We start from the raw sequence: 19,080 nt of genomic DNA, 5'->3' as shown, positions 1-19,080 counted from the left end.
TTTCTGTTCTCCGCAGTGACCATATTATTAACTGTCATATAGTTTAACCTACATGAGAGAAGGGCAGATCAAGGAACTTAGCCCTGAATTAATAGCCTGCAGTGGGGTGCACAGGCTCTGGCGTGCTTTGTGGGTTTCGTAACACCTGCAGAGCCCTGCGTCTCAGACCCTGTCCGTGGGGCTGTGCTTCGGCTGCTGGGGCTGCTGGTGTTGTGTGTGTGTGCGCGTGCGCACACACCGCGCTGTCCGGTGGTCCTAAACCTGGGTTTTGTTTTCAGATGTGCAGTGTTAAGTTTTGAGGGATGAAAAATACTAACTCTTTCGTAAAATCACCTTTTAATTGCAAAGCTAGGCCAGTAAGCCTGAAGTGCCGCTTTGTTACTAACCTCCGTTGGCAATATCTGCATGTGTTGAGCAGGCACCGTCCAGCAATGCTGCGATGCTGTTGAACACCTGGGGCGCATCATTGAGAAGAAGCACGTTTCTTTAAATGAAGCAAAAAAGCGACGCTGTCCCCGGTAGGTGATGTTGCTTCCTCCTCCCCCCCCAACATAAAACTAATTCTCAGTTAACACGGGAGAATCTGGGAGGAATTTGTGAAAGTATAGAGTCAATTTTCCAAAGCCGTTTAAAAGCTTTATGTTTGAAAGCTTCGTTTAAGGTGTAATCTTCATTAAATAGTGGATGCAGTTTGAAAGTCCGTTTTGTAACTGATTAGTGTGTCTGCACTAATTTTGAATACAAATTTGATGTGGCATTAGTTGCCTGGAATGTGCATTAGCTGTTATGGAGTAGGTTTGAAATGTAAGAACTAAAATATTGGAATCATAGGATTTTGACAGAATGAGGTTACAGATGATGAAGTGAAGCCGCTCAGAACCAGGCTGGGTTACTGCCCAGTGACTTCCAGTCTGTGCTCCCATTTCCATCCTGCAGAGTCTCTGTCTCACATGGGGTGGGAGTGTGCAGGGCCTCTTCCCCCTGGTCTGTGCAGAGGTCTATGCAGGGGTCTGCTGGCTGCTGCCACTGCAGAAGCTCACCCTGTAGACTGGATGTTCATACTCCCTCTGTGGTTTTAAAATGGACTCTACCAGACTCTGCCGCTGAGTGCGCAGTCTCTGCAGGTCACGCACGTGCACCCTTGAGCAGCAGTGTTACCTTAGGCCTGGCTGCAGCGCAGGTCTCTGGGCCCTGCCCTGGGGTCAGCTTCAGTGGATTTGGAGTGGGGTTGAGAATTTGCCTTTCTGCCAAGGTAACACTGATGCAGCCGGTCCAGGGATCACAATTTGAGAAGCACTGTGTCAGATCTTAAGCCCCCTTTTGTTGTAAAGTGCATTGAAAAGGAAGTATGAAAATTCTTGGTGCTGATCTTTTAAGAAATGCATTTTAATTTTTCCCTCAATTAAAAAGAAAAAAGGTAAGCAGCATTTAGGACCTATTTCACCTGTGACATTTGATGGTATTCTGATGATAATACACTGAAAATAAATTGAATGCCTTTTAATGAGGTTTCTACATGTATCAGGGTAGCAAAATCGAATTTATGGCTTTTAGACTCTAGGGTCAGCTGAATGTGAATGTGGGGTGAATATTAAATGCAGTGTGTTCTCCCAACAGTGGCTTTCCTCCTGCGGCATCCTTGTGTTTAGGGGACGTGGTCCGGTGGCTTTTCACCAGCTGTGGGAGGCCCCAGACGGAGTGTCGACACAAATGCATGGAGCTCTTTTATAAGCTTGTGCCTCTTCTGCCAGGTATGAAGGACTTTATGCCTCAGAAACGACTTCTACCGGTAGTTTAGAGATGCACTTACGCAAAATGTGATCTTCCCACTGTTTAGATAAATGTAACATGTTCTAATAAATACAGTAAGTAAGTATGTTCAATAATCATTACAGATCATTTGTAAGGTAGGTGATAAATATGGCTGTACCTTTCCCAAACATTTATAGAAGGGAAGGAAAAAAGGCTGCGTTTTTGGTAGTCAGATGGTACAGAGGAGGTAAATTCAGAATTTCCTAGTATCGTTTTTTAAAAAAATTATTTATTTTTGTTGGCTGCATTGCATCTTGTTGCTGTACACCGGCTTTCTCTAGTTGCGGTAAGCAGGGCTACTCTTCATTGTGGTGCGTGGGCTTCTCATTATGGTGGCCTCTTTTGTCGCAAAGCGCGGGCTCTAGGCCTATGGGCTCAGTAGTTTTGGCACACAGGCTTAGTTGCTCTGCGGCATGTGGGATCTTCCTGCACCAGGGATTGAACCTGTGTCATCTGCATTGGCAGGCAGATTCTTTTTTTTTTTAATTAATTAATTTATTCATTTATTTATTGGCTGCGTTGGGTCTTCATTGCTGCACATGGGCTTTCTCTAGTTGCAGTGAGTGGGGGCTTTTCTCTGTTGTGGTGTGCGGGCTTCTTATTGAGGTGGCTTCTCTTGTGGAGCATGGGCTCTAGGCGTGTGGGCTTCAGTAGTTGTGACACATGGGCTCAGTAGTTGTGGCTCAGGGACTCTAGAGCGCAGGCTCAGTAGTTGTGGCGCACGGGCTTAGTTGCTCAGTGGCATGTGGGATCTTCCTGGCCCAGGGCTTGAACCAGTGTCCCCTGCATTGTCAGGTGGATTCTTAACCACTGCGCCACCTGGGAAGCCCCCTAGTGTCTTTTTTTTATTCCACATCTTTGCTTTTCTGTCCCACTTAAAAGAAAGAAGGAAAAATTGGATGACCATTGCAGTTAACATGATATTCAGTTAAGATTTAGAAATCTTATTAATAGTTAATGAATTAATGCAGTTGCTTTATTGCAACATGTAATTAGTAAGGAATTGCCAAACTGCTAAGTCTGAATGATCTCAGATCATTGTGGCATTAAAGGAAAGCAGTGGACCTGTGCTTTTCAGTAGTTACTCTACTAAACCATTACACTGTACTTAGAAACTTGAGACGATACCTAAATTTCTCAGAAATAAGTGTATTGGTAGCTCAGGCATGGGGTTCAGTAGCTCAGACATGAGGAAGCTGTGCCCCAGGACAGGCACAGGCCCTGGCTCCCCTTCACGTGCACTGAGTACTGGTCCAGAACCAGGACACACTATGGTGTGTGTGCCTGAGTGAGGAGGTGCCAGTGCACCCCAGACTGCGAGCCAGTTCTTTAGCAAGTGGCGTGGAGGACCTCTGTGGGGCTGCTTCAGGGATGAGGGGTGAATAGGACTTAGAGGGACTCTGCATTTTGTTATACTGTGGCGTATAATACATGCTGTGGAATATGTTGTAAAGAAACACTATATATTTTACATGCTATATGCTGTGATTGTATTCATACTGTATATTACATATACTATATAAATATGAGGGTGAGTCAAAAATTATCTTCATGCTGGCTGCAGAATTTACTGGAGTTTTGATGTCACCAGAGTGTGGATAACTTTTGACTCCCCTCGTGTGTGGTGCGTATCTGTGATTCTATAGCTTTATGTGTGTGGCAGAAATGTATATTTGTGTTTTTAACTTAGAGAATTGTTTAAAAAAATTAGTATTTTATATATGCTTACTGCTTTTAGTTAACAAGTTTGTGTTATACATTGTCGCAATGAAGTCAGCGAAGAGTGGATGGGGTGGGGGGTGGGGCTCTTCTCCTTACTTTTCAAGGAAACTGAGGCCCCGACTTTTCCCAGGTAGGACTGCTTATTGCAGGCCCAGCAATTCCTAGCGGCCCCAGCTTGGCTGGTCCCAGATGTTCCACTTCCCTTCTTCCCAGCTGCCTGCGGCAGGCCCTTCATGTGCTTTCGGTGGAATAACAGCACTCTCCCTCTCAGAGTAGTCTTTTTTGGGTACAGGATGCCGAGTGGGTCTGGCTCGCCTCTTCTGAGTCTGCCGTTGGGCATCTTCCCTTCTCTTCTGTGTCTTTGCCCCAGTGATTTTTAAGATCCTGTGTCCTGCAGGAGTACCCTGTGCCTGGGGGCCAGGCACATGGACGCCCAGATCCATGGGATGTAATGACAGGTGCAGGTTTGTCCCCACTGTGTGCCAGGGCCTTCGGATGCTGACACCAGGGAGTGGGGGCGGGTTGGGTGAAAAGGCAGAGAGACAGACACTGCCTCATGGTGGGGAGGACATGGGGAGGGCCCCCCTCCTCTTGACCTGTCTTGTTTCCCTCTAGATGTGTCTTCCTGGGTCCATGATTTCTGCATGTCCTCTACTGCCACTCTTAGCTAGCACTCGATATAGAATTTAAATATCATATTATTCTTCAGTCATTATAGTTTTGTTTTCTTTCTTCTTAGCGAAAATAATGGAATGTTTAATATTTCTAAAACAAACCCTGAAAATATGCTACTAATCTTTACTTACATAGCTTGTGATAGGTATTTTTTGACACAGAAAAAAACCATTTCTTCTTTTGCATCAGAAATACATTACTGTTTTGGATTCTTCTCTAACTTCATTAGAGTCACAATGACATGACCTTTTTACAGCCACTGATTTCAGGGCATACAGAATACACTTTAATGTTTTTTTCTTTAATTTAGAAAATGATAAATACCTAAAAGAAAAGTAGCTTTTAAAAAGCAGATCATTGCACTCTTTTTATTTAATGAACACTGCACTTACCATGTGATAGATGCTATTCTAAGCACTTTTTCAAATATTAACGGCTTTAGTTCACTTAACCTTGGTGACATTCTTAGAGGTAGACACTGTGTGTGTCTCCTTGTGGACAAGGAGGCAGGCTGGGAGGCCAGTGCCCACAGCTGGGGCGGCACAGGAAGGAGCCGGAGTGCCTCCCTTATCACGTGTTTATTCCTTAGAAAAGCAGTGATGATTCCCAAGAAAAAAGGCAAGAGAAAGTATGAGGTTTATAGTATTCAGATGGTATCCAACTATGTTAATAACCTTTAAAGAAACGGAAGAGAATGGCTTTTGGTGGAAATACCTTCTTGGCAGTAAGTACAGTGAGCAAGTTGGGAATGCTACAGTTAAATAGAACAGTATCCTGGATCATTTTGGAATTTCCCTCTACTGGTAGGTTGTTTGTGTGGGACATCTATGGGAAACTATTTCAAATATCGTGATACTGCCCATCTTGTTCTGGTCTGATTACATTTTTAACATACCAGGCTTTTAATTTTTTTTTTTTTTTTTACTATTAGGAGATGCTAGTTTTAGTTAGGTACAGTGATTAGATTAAGTGATTTTTAATTACATGAAAGTGATCTTATTTTATCTTTTAGAACTTTTATTGAGATATAATTGACATACAATAAACTGCATATATTTAGAGTGTACAATTTGATATTTTTTTCTTACTAGTAACATATATATAGAATCCCAGTCTCCCAGTTCATCCCCTCCCCTGCCCCTGCTTGATGTCCATATGTCTGTTCTCTATATATGATTTATATGTGTGTTTTGATCTGTTTCTCTTTTAAGGCAACAAATCCCCTTGCCTGTGGCTGAGAGATCTGATCCAGGAGGAGGGCACGTCCTTCCTCATAACCACCTTCGAGGGAGGAGGAGCCTGCGCGCCGCCCTCTGGCATCCTGGCCCAGCCCACCTTCCTGCACCTGCGCGGGCCCTTCCGCCTGCGCTACGTCCTGCAGTGGATGGACGCACTGCTGGCTGCGCTCGAGAGCTACAACACCTTCCTGGGCGCCGGGACCCTTAGCGCTGCCCACGTGCTGGGTGGGTAGAGCCTTGCGGTCCGCACCGTCTGGCGCTGCCGAGGGCCGTGTCGGGGCCGGGATGGGTGGAGTTTTGGTTGGACAGGGTCACAGGGTGTCATTCTTCAGCTCTGCCTGCTTCTCCAAGCTCACGGCGAGGGTGGGGGTGGGTCCTGCCCGGATTCTGTGCTGCTTCCTTGCTCTGTTCACAGGTTCTCGATGACCCTCTGGTAAAGTAACCTCCTGAGGTTTCTGTGAGGCCTCTGATCTTTGTCCGTGTCTCTGTGTAGTGGGACTTTAGTTCTCTCACGTCTTCGTGTTCTTGGAGCGTGTCTGCTGCGGTGCGGTAGTGATGGTGCTGTTTGCAGAGGACAGCAGGCGGGTTGGATGCATGTGCCGGGCAGGCTTGTCCTTGTGGGGCCCCCTGTGGCCTGTGTGGGCAGGCACGGGCTCTGGGAGTGGTGCCCCCAGGATGCAGCACCTGGAGTGGGCCGTCGGCTGCCAGGTGCGCTCTCTGCGGTTCCCGGAGCAGCTGGTGTGTCTTCTGGGGTTTCTCCTGGACCCTCTCTCCCGTGGGTGGAACGTCAGACTTACCCTCAGGACGGGCAGTGCTGTTTAAACAGTTGTCCGTGCGGGGGCATCCACCCCAGCTGTGGAGGCGGCTGACTGGAGGGCCTGCCATTCTCTCTCTCCGCAGGCCTGTCCAAGGGGACAGGATTGGAAGGAGTCAGATGGCCCCTGGTCTGTCGGATTCAAGGATACCTGGTGTTTCAGAATGTAATTCAGAACATATTTTCTCTCAATTCTTCGAATACATAATGACCTGTCATCAGAATTGTTTGTAATGACCTGTCAGTTGGCAGTGTGATTACCTTTCCCTAAATCTGATGAAAGCAGCACTGGAACCCATCACCCTGGAGGGTCCGTGCCAGCCCCTTCCTTCTCTCACTCCCTTGGCTCAGCACCACTCTTGTCACGCATCCCCTGTCTTGACGCCGGGATGGTGAGCTGTTCTCAGATCGCAGAGCCAAGAACGGTGCATCCATCCTTCCTGTGGCGGAGCCGGGAGCGGGGAGCACGTCTCAGACTCACGAGTTTTGGACAAACCATCTGGGGGTTGATCTGAAATTGATTCCATAAAACGCCAGTCATGCCCTCCTGTTTAAAGGCCACTGCCATGCCGTGTTTGTTCGTTGAAGGACGTTTAGGTTGTTTCTATTTTTTTATTATTAAAAACAATACTAAAATGAATATTCTTAAAGCACATCTTTGCAATTCTGCCATTATTTCATGAGGATAAAATTTCAGTGTTGGATCAAAGCAGATAGAAATTGGTTGTTTAAAGCTTTTAGTACGATTTGGCAAATGCCCCTCAGAAAGATCCTGCTAACCCACGGACCCGCAGCAGTGTGAGCGTGGCAGGAGCTGGCCCTCCGTGGGCATGCTCTCACTGCGCGCGTCTGCAGTTGCATTCTACTCGGGTGGTGTTTTCAAGTGAGAAGAAATAACTGCCATTTTATTCAGCTTTTTTTAAGCCTTTAAAATTTTGACTAAAAGTATATGACACCTATACTTAAAGATGGAACTTTACGTTAATCTTAGTGGAATTAGAAGGAAGCGTATGTTAACATTATAATGTAATTTTTTCTAGGTACTGAAACACAGTCTTCACTGTGGAAAGCAGTGGCTTTCTTCTTAGAACGCATTGCTCTGCATGATATTACTGTGGCAGAAAAGTGCTTTGGTGCCGGGGCCTCAGGTGACAGACCCAGCCCACAGGAGGGAGAAAGATACAATTACAGCAAATGCACGGTGGTGGTCCGGGTCCTGGAGTTCTGTACGACTCTGCTGGGCGCCTCCCCTGACAGCTGGAAGGTAGGCCCGCCGCTGCCCTGGTCGTGGGGCCTGGGCTCGGCTACTGGCCAGGGTGGTTCTGGTCTTCTTGGAACCATCTGTTGCTATAGGAGTTGTCTGCTCTTGAATTAATAATAAAACTCTGCATGTACTTCAGATTCTCATTATGCAAATGAAAGACCCAGTTTTTCTAAATGTCTTATTGGCTGTTGCGTTTTACGCGGTGACCAAGCGTCTGCCTGAGGAAACGCACAGCAGCCCTGTCTGCACGTGTGTCTGTGGGGCTGAGACCATGTCCCACCTGTGCCCACTTGGCGCCCACCGCGCCGGCCCCGCCTCCACCAGGGCTGGACGCCCACAGCGCCCTGCCACGGTTTCCCTGCGGCACCTCTGGGCCCGCCTGCCCACATGTGGTCCCGGCCGCTTTCCTGCCAGGACAGCAGCACAGCCTGAAGTGTGTGCTGTCTGACCCTGTGGAGAGAGAGTGCCAGCCCCTGCTCCAGCCTAACCAGAGTCCCACTTGCTGGGCCATCCACTGTGGTGAAAGCCCCGACGCTGACTGATGGGTGTGTTTGTGCAGCTCCTCGGGAAGGATTCGTGCAGCACAGACCTTGTGAAGCTCCTGGTGAGAACGCTGTGTGCACCCTCGAGCGTGGGCTTCAACGTTGGGGACGTGCGGGTGATGGACCACCTCCCCGATGTGTGTGTGGGCCTGCTGAAGGCCCTGAAGACGTCCCCGTTCCGGGACGCGCTGGAGACGTGCCTCAGGGAGGAGGTCACAACACAGAGGTGGGTGCTTCCAGGACGGTTGCAGCATGATGGGGGTGCAGGGGGGGAGGGGTGTAGAGTGTTCATCCATGCAGGATTAGCATGGATCCCGGTTTGCTTAACTTGGGTTTGTTCTCCAGGACCTTGCAGTGATCTAGAGCACCGGGAAGCTAGTCTATACCTTACAGCAGAACACAGATTTTTCAGTGTCCTGTAATATAATGAGGCCACTGCTCACCTGGTTTTCCTTTTGTTTTTCCTTGCCTGGCCAGCATTGAGGAGCTGTGTGCTGTTGACCTGTACGGCCTGGACGCTCACGTGAGCAGGGCCAGGCTGACGTCTGTCGTGTCGGCGTGTAAGCAGCTTCACAGGGCTGGCTTGCTGCATGTTATAGCACAGCCTCAGGTAACCGTGCCCGTGTGGTTTACATTTCTCTTAGCTAATTGTGCCAGTTAGTTTGTTTATTTTATAGTCTTTTTTAAAACACCTGTTATGTACAGGGAATGCCAAGATAGGAATTAGAGAGCTACTTGCTCCAGACATGTCACTGTTGCCTAGAATATAAATATGACAGTAAGTGTAAAAGTTTATAAATGTTAAATGAAGATAAAGGACATCTGAATGTTTCCAGCAGCCTTCTGAAGACCTTTAGGCACTAACTGCTATTGTGCCTTTGTGGCCAGGAAACAGAAGTAGTGAAAATGTCCCTGGCTATTTGAAGGCAGTGGTCAGTGTTAGCAAACATGGATTTTTTTATTAACGAAAGGTGTGAGGTTGTTTTTCTGTAACGTATCTCGTTGCTAGACGTTTCACTGCTGCTTTACCTCAGTCTGCAGAGCAGCAGCATCCTCTCGGCACAAAGCTGCTTTCCCTGGTGTATGAGAGCATCGCACCTGGAGTCGAAGGGCAGTGCCTGCCTTCACTGGACCCCGGCTGCAGGCGGTTTGCCAGTGGACTTCTGGAGTTGGCCTTTGCGTGCGGCGGGCTGGTAGGGAAAGCATCTGCATGCGCATGTGCTGTGCTGGTGACGTCAGGCATCACTCACATGCAGTGTCTCTGCAAACAGGAGTTTAGTTGGGTAACTTCTTAGCTGCACAAGGACTTTTATTGATTTACGTCAGATGACTTGCTAAAATTTTATTTTTTAATATAAAAGTAGTAGAATGACCTTAAGCTGAGGTTTTGTCTATCCCAGTTTATTTCCAAAAGGCCTTGAGGCAGAGAACAACTGTGACTGCAAAGCCGACCTGTGTTGACACAGTGGCCTCTTCTTCCCCCATCCTTGGCGACTCTTCAGAGGCCGATGTGGGAGAGGCCCTGGAGGAGCACCCGGACGCCCCACCAAGTGCTCATGGCCCTCTGAGCTGTGCAGGGCTGGCCTCAGACAGGCTGTCTAGCTCTCTAGTCTCTCTAGGTTCCCCTCAAAGCAAGAGCCACGAGATTCTTTGGAACCATGAGAGGCATGTGAGTCAGGGAAGGGTTCCTACCCAAAGTGAAACCTAGAAAATGGAGCCATGTTGAATATCTATGCTTAGACCAACCTGGGCCTCCCAGGACCAGGCCCCTGTAGACTGCTTTGCACTGTCAGAGTTAACAGCCTCCCAGGGAGTCCTGTGCCACTGCCTTTCTCCTTTCCTCTCTGCAGTGTGAGCACCTGGTGGGTCTTCTCCTGGACACAGCAGTGGTGTCCATGCCATCCTCCGGAGGGTCCCAGAGGGGCATCGTCAGCTTCTCTCATGGACAGTATTTCTACAGCTTGTTCTCAGAAACAATAAACACTGAATTGTTGAAAAACCTAGATGTTGCTGTATTGGAACTCGTGAAATCATCTGTGGATAATCCCAAAATGGTAATGGATTTTTCTTTTTAATAAAGTATATTTTCTTTAGTAATACTTATAAAAGGGTTGCTATATTCCGGAAATAATACATCATTAAAACAAAGTGAGGGGCTTCCTTGGTGGTCCGGTGGTTAAGACTTCACCTTGTAGTGCAGGTGGTTTGGGTTCCAACCCTGCTTGGGGAACTAAGATCCCACATGCCTCAGGGCCAAAAAAACAAAACATAAGACAGAAGCAATATTGTAACAAATTCAATAGACTTTAAAAATGGTCCACATCAAAAAATCTAAAAAAAAAAAAGTGATCTCTTCCTGGAAGGTTTAAAGCCCTTGCCAATGTCTAAACACAAAATCAAAGGAAACAAAACACAGCCTTTATAGTTAGTGATGTTAGTGGATGTGAGATGTTGGTTACCATTTTTAATCTCTCAGGCCCCCTGAGTCTCTAAGCCTCGTACAATGAGTCACAGCTGTGTAGGTGACTGACCTTTGCCAAGACGTGGTGTTGGAGCACACGAGCCTGGCCCGAGGCCAGCCTGCTTTTGCATCCGCACTGGCCATGGCTGGCCCTGACGTGCTGCAGTCCTCCCTGGTCATGGCTTCCACGGTCTTGGTGCTGGGTCCTCATTTCCCATGTGTTCCTGTTCTAGCTCCTTCTTCCCTTCACATTGAAGCTTTGCAGATCAATAATTAATATATAGTTGACTTTGATTTGCTGGTCGGTAGACAATCAGAAATAGTTAACTGTTGGAATGACCATTCTAAGGGAGAGGCACAGTTTCCTGCTGAGTTAATAAGCTTTTATTTCAGGCAGGGCTTGTCTGCTGTAGGGGATGATTTTGTGGTAGGTTGCACCAGGAATTTGTATTTTTAAAAGTGAGAAACTTGCAGTAGACCCACAACACTCAGGAAATACCACATTTTGAGCTTTTAAAAATATTCAGACTTTTGGGGAAGGTGATGGATAAACACCATACCCATTTACCTCTGCCTCCTCCCCAGATGCCTCTAAAATGACAGAAGCAAGCTTTTCGTCGTTGTTGTTTGGTTTTTTGTTTTTTGAAAGCACAATCTTAAAGGATATGGAAAAGGAGAAAAGACAAGAGTGACAACATTTTGATAGCTGGAAACCAAAAGGACAAGTAGTGACAGACTTCAGAGTCCAAGAAAGCTGCAGTGGGGCCTTGGTGTGCAGGAAGCCTGGGGGTGGGGGGTGGGGGTGTTGTCCCTCAGGCTCGCTTGTCCTTGAGGGATGCAGGGGGCTGGAGATGCTGACCCTCTTGGCTGGGGGACCCTGGGTATAGTTGAGGGTAAAGATAGCTTTTTTCTAAAAAAACACCTTTAGTGAAGATTAGAATCACTGTATATAACACCAGTATTTCTTTAAGCAATATATCTTATTTGTAAATTTTTGTATAGCAAGTATAGCAGACCTCTGTCTATCATGTATGCAGAGTCCTTTTTCCTACTGGCCATTTGTCTTTCTCACTTGGAGTATTTATTCCATACAGTAGTATTTGATTTTTTTATAGTTAAAGAAGATACCAATCTTCTTTTTAGTTGCTGTGTTTTTCACGTCATATTTAGAAAGGCTTTCTCCATCCCAGTATCATCTTTAAAATCTATCTGCCTATGTTTTTTTCTGTTACCTTTATAGTTTCTTTTTAAACAAATGTAAATAATGCAAACAGCACTGTAGAAATATTTTTTTCCCAAATGGATACATATTGGACAAACATTCATTCACGAATGCATATTTTCCTCACTAATTCAAGTTTCTTTTTCTTTTTTTTTTTTTCCCCTCTAACTTTTTCAAATGCAAATCTCTATACAAATTTAGGTTGGAGGTTGTTTATTTTAATTTGCTACTTAACTATCTGTTTTTCGGCCAGGACTACATTGTTTTAATTTCAGCAACTGTAAGATACATTTTAACATCTGTTAAGGCAGTAGTCCTCCTTAGTATTGTTTTTCAGAATTCTTCAAGCTATACTTGCATGTTTATTCTTCAAAGTTAAATTTAGAATCATTTTGCCAAGTTCTTTATAACCCTCTCTACAACATACAGGGATTTTGATTGGTAATACACTGTGTATAGAATAAATTTAAACCCAAGTTGACCTCTTTAAAGAAATTATGCCATGGTTTTGATAGTATGTCAATTTATTCAAACCTTTATTCATGTTCTCAAATGTTTTTGGGAACTATTATGTGTTTATACTATTACGTAGAATGTTATAATTGTATATTGATTTTTTATCCTATATCTTCACTAAATTTTTAGATTAGTTTTAACAGTTTTTTGATAGAGTCTTTAGGATTTTCTATATATCATACTTGTAGATAGAGACTGTTTTGCTTCTTCTGAGTGAAAGGATACCTTTTATTTCCTTTTCTTGTCTGATTGCTGTGGCTGGAACTTCCAATATTATGTTGAACGAAAGTGGCAAGAGTGGGCACCTTAGTCTTCTTCCCGGTCGTAGAGGAAACGCTTGCAGCTTTTCACAGTTGAGTGTGATGTTGGCTGTGGGCTTGTTGTATTTGGCCTTTATCATGTTGAGGTACATTCCCTCTACACCCATTTGTTGAGAGTTTTTATTGTGAATGGATGTTGAATTTGGTCAAATGCTTTTTCTGCCTCTATTGAGATGATTAGGTGCTTTTTATCCTTTATTTTTATTAATGTGGTGTATCACCTTGATTGATTTGCAGATACTGAACCATGCTTGCATCCCAGGAATAAATCCCACTTGATCATGGTGTATGCTCCTTTTAGTGTATTATTGAGTTAGGTTTGCTAATATTTTGTTGAGGATATTTGTATCTATGTTCATCAGGGATATTTCCCTGTAATTTTCTTTTCTTGAGGTATCCTTGTCTGGTTTTGGTGTCAGGGTTATGTTGGCCTCTCCAAATGAGTTTGAAAGTGTTTCCTCTGCCCCTCTCCCCCTCTTCTTTGGCAGAGTTTGAGAAGTTGTTAGTTCTTCTCTGATCGTTGGGTAGAATTTACCATTGAAGCCATCTGGTTCTGGACTTCTGTTTGTTGGGATGTTTTGATTACTGATTCATTGTCCTTACTAGTGATGGGTCTGTTCAGATTATTTCTCCATGATTCACTCTTGGTAGGTTGTATGTTTCTAGGAGTTTATCTGTTTTTTCTAGGTTGTCCAATTTGTTGTTGGACAACAGCAAATTGTATAATTGTTCATAGTGGTTTTTCATGGTCCTTTGTGATGTAAAGATGCCTTCTGAATGTGGGGAAATTAAGTGAAAGTCTATCCAAATTCTGAACCTTGAGGTTTTAGCCCATTTTCTTCAGTTTGGCTCCCAGAGTACAGTCAGCTAGATGTACCCTCAGGCAGGATTTCAGACTCTTTTGAAAAGTCTAAGAAAAATTGAGATACTGTGATCACAGCCCAGCCAGATCTGATTCCAGTGGTCATCACTGCTGGTAAGCCCTGCCTGCCGCACTCAATGTCAGTTTCTTCAGTGGGTACCCACTGCATGAAGCACCAGGCACTCGAGGGAAGGGCTTCTGAAAGGACAGGCAGGGAAAAAGCACTTGAAACAGAGACTATTCAGTGAGATGGGAAGGTAAAAAGAAAGAAACTTCAGTGAGGTAAGAGAATATACTGTATCCATGAAACAAGAATCGCTATTGAGAAAGAACATCAGAACAAGAAAAAACTAGTGAGGTAAGCATAGGCATCAGAAATTAAGAATGAAGTGGATTTGGAAGATAAAATTCAGGAACTCTCATAGAGAACAGGGTAAAATGACAGAACAGAAAATGGAGAAAAGATGAGGAAACTTGGAATCTATCTACAAGGTCCAGTTCCAGGGCCTCTGCCCCTGACAGAGGACGGGACAAGGAGAGGCTTCATGGATAACATTTTGGGAAGGACTGTCCTGAGTTCCAGATGGAAATGGCCGTCAAATGTCCAGTGCAGTGTATGGAAACAGCTCCACACAGAGCAGACTTACTGAACATTTGAAACCTTGGGGGTTCCCTGGGAGATCCTGAAAAGTTTCTACAAGAGAAAAAACCCAAAGGTCTTTCAAAAAGATCAGGAGCCTGGACAATGGGTGTCTTTGCAGCAGCAGAGTGCAGCCTGGAACACAGTAAGCCAGACTTCTTTCAGAATTTCAGGAAGAGGCCTGCCCACCTAGAGTCCTGAGTCAGGCGGATTGTCTACTATGTGTAAGAGCCGAGTGCAGGTGTTTCAGATGTGCCAGGTCCCCACGGGCCTGTATCCTGTGCTCCTCTCGCCAGGAAGCTACTGGGGGAGGTTCTCCGCCGAGATGGGGCAGAAGCCAGGAAAGGGGAGGGCGTGGGGTCCGGGAAGTCGGCCGACCAGTCTCCAGGGTGGGGAGGCGCCGACCGCCACGTGAGACCTGGGCGGGCATCCCTGACCCTCCCGAGACGGCACCACAGAGACGGCTCCCAGCCTCCCTGATGCATTTGCACGTCTGGAGGAGACATAGTGAATTTGGGAGAGTTTGATGATAGCAGTGACAGTCACATTGAGAACAGCTAAGGTGGGGGCTGCGGCGCTGTCCCTCCGCAGGCGAAAGACAACGTACAACTACCTGTGCAGTCGGCCCTCGTGTCTGTGGATCCCCCTCCTGCAGCCACGGCACTGTGGTGTGTTTCCATGTGAAGTGCACCCGCGCAGTTCAAACCTGCAAGTTGCAGCATCAGGTATCAACTTCAGGGAGATCAGAACGTCGTTTGAGGAGGGAAGTGTGTGCTAGTACGCAGCTCAGGTCATCTGTGAGCAGCGCTACCTTGTCACAGTGGCAGGAATGTTGAATTCACTCATCTAACTGAATGTAGGAGATCACTGTTGGGAAGGTGGTAGGACAGGAAATGTGCGCATGCGTCCCTGTGTGCGTGCGTCCCTGTGTGCGTGCGTCCCTGTGTGTGTGCATGTCCCTGTGTGTGCACATGTCCCTGTGTGCATGTGTGTGCGTGTATCCTTGTGTGTGTGTGTGTGCCTGTCCCTGTGTGTCCCTGTGTCGTGCGTGTGCTTGAGTGCACATAGTGGTGATGGTGATCAAAGAGAGCTGGTTCCCCTCCTGTGGAGAACGGCCCTAAGAAAACAACAAATAGCAGTTTAAGCCTGACTTCATAAAGGGGACCACTGTATGCCTTTGTGAGAGAATTTACATGTGAAAGTGCTATTTTCAGATTTGAGGAATTGTGAAGTAAACAGCTATTCTAGAAATAGCATCTTCATTTTCCAAGAATAGCTTTGAAATGATAGTAAATCCTGTTGCGTGTCTGTCCGCCTTGATGGTAAGAGTTTTCCTTTCTTCACCCTGCGCGGTCCCAGGTAAGCACCGTTCTGAATGGTCTGTTGGATCAGAGCTTCAGGGACCGAGCCAGCCAGAAGCACCAAGGCTTGAGACTGGTGGGTACCATCCTGCAGAGCTGGAGGAGCTGCGACTCGTGGTGGGCCAGGGATGCCTCCCCAGACAGGAAAACGGCCATGCTGACCTTACTGGCAAAAATCTTGCAGGTATTTTGAGAGACCTTGAAAATGTAATTGTGTCTGTTGCTTGTGTCTTTAAAAATCTGATGGTGGCTTCTTGAAAAGCTCATTGATTTGACAGGTAAAAAATAGCTTGGACAATTGCTGATTACCTTATATTTTATACTTTTCCATTATTTTACATCATTCTCCTTATCATTTCTTATACTTTTATCTTCTCAGTGTACTTTTACATGAATTGTCTTAGTGGATAGTTTTAAAATATTTCAGAACAGGAATGGTTGAAATACTGTTGAAACCCAATAACAAATTTATAGGTCATTTCTGAAATTTTAAAAATTGAAAAACATATTAAAGGAAATCAGAGGCATAATATAGAAACGTGCTTTCATTTTCCCTCCTTTAGATTGATTCATCTGTATCTTTTAATACAAATCACAGTGCATTCCCAGAAGTTTTTACAACATACCTTAGTCTACTTGCTGATCCGAATTTGGGTCTACATTTAAAGGTAGGTGGTTAAAAAGATTTCTTTTTAGATTAGATTCTCCATTTTTTTCCCCATTTTATATTTTTCTGTATGTGTGATATTTTCTGGTTTTTTTATTATGGAAAATTTCAAACATATTCAAAAGCAAAGGGACCAGCACAGTGACCCCCGGGTACCTGTCACCGGCTTCTGTGGCCATCATTCATCTTTCTATTAATTAGTAATAGAAAATATCTCAGTCACTTTTAGGGCCAAATACGTAACAGATTTTGTCATTTTAAAGTCCTGTAGTAATTAGATTTTACACTCCAATAAAGTGTGGCCTCCATGAAAGCCATTTTTTTACTGGATCCTGAGGATATTTCTTTGGAATTTTCTGCTCTGTGTGACTAATCAGGTTTCACCTTTCTCTACACGAGGAGGTCTGGGAACCAACCTGCCCCCCGGGGGGAGGGAGGAAACCGCACCACGTCCTCTGAAGCGCAGGGTGGGGCTCTGAGTTCTCAGTCACTTTTGCTGTCACCCGTGGGGTGTCCACGAGATCCTTTCCTTGCAGATGTAAGCAGCACATTCCTAGTAGAGGCTGTGTTTGCAGAGGAGGTGTCACACGCAGAGCTGTGCCCCCTGTGCTGTGTGCACATGGTGCGGTCCTGGCTCAGCCATGAGTCCCGAGTAGAAGCCAAGATCCGGGACGCATCCCCTTGGCGGGTTTGATGCCGCCAAGAAGGTGTTCTAAGTGGTCATGGAGTCCACACGGGGTGCTTCCTTGACAACCTCATCAGAAGGCATTCATTGCACTTGTTCTGTGGGGTGCATAAGCCTGTCTCACATGTGTGCTCGCTCTGCAGGGCCAGGCTCTGGTTCTGCTCCCCTTCTTCACCAGCCTCACGGGAGGCTGCCTACAGGAGCTGAAGCACGTTCTCGAGAAGCTCATCGTCTCTAATTTCCCTATGAAGTCGGAAGAGTTTCCCCCAGGCACTCTGCGGTACAATAATTACGTGGACTGTATGAAAAAGGTTAGTTTTTAGTAGTGGTAGCTAAAATTAAAACACTGCTTGTTTCCTGTTATATTTCTTGGTGAAGAGAAGTAAGTGAAATATTCAGTCAGAGTGTTCTAACTTTAAAGATTCAGTGTAACTCATTTTGAAAACTTGTTTTCTGTGCAGGAAGATGCTCTCTGAATCCTTTGGGGCTAATTTTTCCCCCAATTAAAAACTGTGAAATATTTTATGCCAAAAAAGTGAAATATTTAATACATAATGTATAAGTTTTGAAGAATAATACCAAAAAGAGCTAAGAAATAGAATATTACCTATATGGTTCAGTTTCTGAAGTTTAAGTGGTGGTGGTTTGAGAAACATCTGGTGGTTATCACTCACTGAATACACAACCTAAGTTCCCAAAACACCAGGGGCTTCACCGAGGCAGTGGGTTCTCTCTCCTGTACGGGTCTGGATCCGCCATGGGGACGCCGTCTCCTGTGCCCTCTTCCCCGTTGTCCTCGTCATGCAGCGTGTGCCACGTCCAGGAGGCCTCTCCAGCTCAGGGGAGCACCCTCTCTCCCTTTGGGGCTTCATCCAGACCTTGCATGTGTCAATTCTGCTGACGCCTCAGTCACCACGTACAAGAGAGCGAGGCTGTGAGTGTTGTTATTTCGGGCAGTGGTATACTCGGCTGAAACTCCGAGCTCAGCCAGCAGGAAAAACGAGAGGCTCACCATTGGAGGAAGGTTGCTGCTTGCCCATACTCATGATGGACTCATCTCCACGCTCAAGAATAACCAAGACACTGTCTTTGTTTTCAGTGAGCTTATAGTAAAGCAAGGAAGAAACGATTAGAACCCACTGTGATAAGTGCCAGGGTAGAGATGGCTGCACCAGTGCACCCCGTACCACGTGTTCTTTCTTTTTCCCCCACGCGTTCTTTTGGTGTGACTTTCTGTTGCATCGGGAAAAAAGAGACGTCATGCATTTTAAGCAATGCAGTCTGATGGTTTTCCTCCTGTTGGCTTTGGGTTGGCCTCAGGGACTCACTAGTAACAAGAAAATAATGCACTGAAAGTGATGCTTGTGAGTCCAAGTCTGTCTGAAAAGGCTTCCAGCTGGCTCCTGGGTTTCCAGTCTGTGGGACCCAGTCACAGTCCTGAACGGAGGCCAGGCAGCCACATGGAAAGGGCACGTGGAAAGGCTGCTGACAGACACCACCCGCCCATGTGGACTCTCCTCTCCCCATCCTGGTGGGGTTGTTTCTTTCAAACATACAGAAAAGTGGAAAGACTGGTAAACAAGCATGCACGTGACCATCTCTTCTGCTCAGCAGCTTGCTTTCTATTGTATTTGCTGCGTGTGTGTGTTCGGCTGAAGCACATGTGAGTTAGCTGCAGACGTCCTGCTGTTTAGCTCCACGTGCTTCAGCAGCAGTTCCTGAGAGGGAGGCGCCACGCTGGTACCAGACCTGAGAACATTCTCGCTGCTCTCAGACCCTGTGCTGTGTCGTCCACGGTCACCTTTCTCCAGATATCCCTGTGTTTGGCTGGATTTTTCAAACCAAGATCTATTAATGATTGCCTCGAATGTCATATCTCTGGTCTTTAAATCTACAACTACTTCACTCCCATCCCTTTTATTTCTCCATGACGTTGGGTCTTGGAAGAAGCCAGAGCATGTCTCTTGGATGCTGTCCTGTTTCTCTGATTCCTTGAGGTGCTTTTTAGCCTCGCTCACTCTCTGTATTTCCTCTAAGCTGGAAGTTAGGCTTCAAGCTTGGCCATGAGATTCAGGCTAACCTTTCTGGCAAAGCCCCATACCTGGAGGCAGGTAACGCATGTCACACTGTGAGCACCTCGAATGTGGTGGCCTGGTCGAGGGATTAACTGCCTCATTTCTCTGCCGAAGGATGTGTTTCTACAATTTGCAAGTCATCGATGGGGCGACACCATCATGCCAGGACCATCCGAGTTTCCTGCTCCCCAGAAATCTGCCAGC

The 19,080-nt window shown here is 46.0% G+C and overlaps 1 protein-coding gene across 3 annotated transcripts in view; it reads left to right on the top strand.

Annotated features, from left to right (window-relative positions):
* PRKDC (protein kinase, DNA-activated, catalytic subunit) overlaps positions 1–19,080 on the top strand; it is a 141,565-nt gene that overhangs the window by 49,813 nt on the left and 72,672 nt on the right. For all 3 annotated transcript variants that reach the window (XM_057737521.1, XM_057737522.1, XM_057737523.1), the window contains exons 29-39: positions 419–518; positions 1,618–1,751; positions 5,421–5,672; positions 7,302–7,525; positions 8,085–8,293; positions 8,545–8,677; positions 9,102–9,260; positions 9,918–10,121; positions 15,448–15,633; positions 16,013–16,117; positions 16,945–17,112. In XM_057737521.1, coding sequence (XP_057593504.1) covers positions 419–518; positions 1,618–1,751; positions 5,421–5,672; positions 7,302–7,525; positions 8,085–8,293; positions 8,545–8,677; positions 9,102–9,260; positions 9,918–10,121; positions 15,448–15,633; positions 16,013–16,117; positions 16,945–17,112 — 1,874 coding nt within the window. The remainder of the gene's footprint in view (positions 1–418; positions 519–1,617; positions 1,752–5,420; positions 5,673–7,301; positions 7,526–8,084; positions 8,294–8,544; positions 8,678–9,101; positions 9,261–9,917; positions 10,122–15,447; positions 15,634–16,012; positions 16,118–16,944; positions 17,113–19,080) is intronic.

Source organism: Hippopotamus amphibius, chromosome 5 (assembly GCF_030028045.1).
Source record: "Hippopotamus amphibius kiboko isolate mHipAmp2 chromosome 5, mHipAmp2.hap2, whole genome shotgun sequence".
Taxonomy (NCBI): Eukaryota; Metazoa; Chordata; class Mammalia; order Artiodactyla; family Hippopotamidae; genus Hippopotamus; species Hippopotamus amphibius.
The sequence above is the reverse complement of the archived record's forward strand: the minus strand, read 5'-3'. Positions and strand labels throughout refer to the sequence as shown.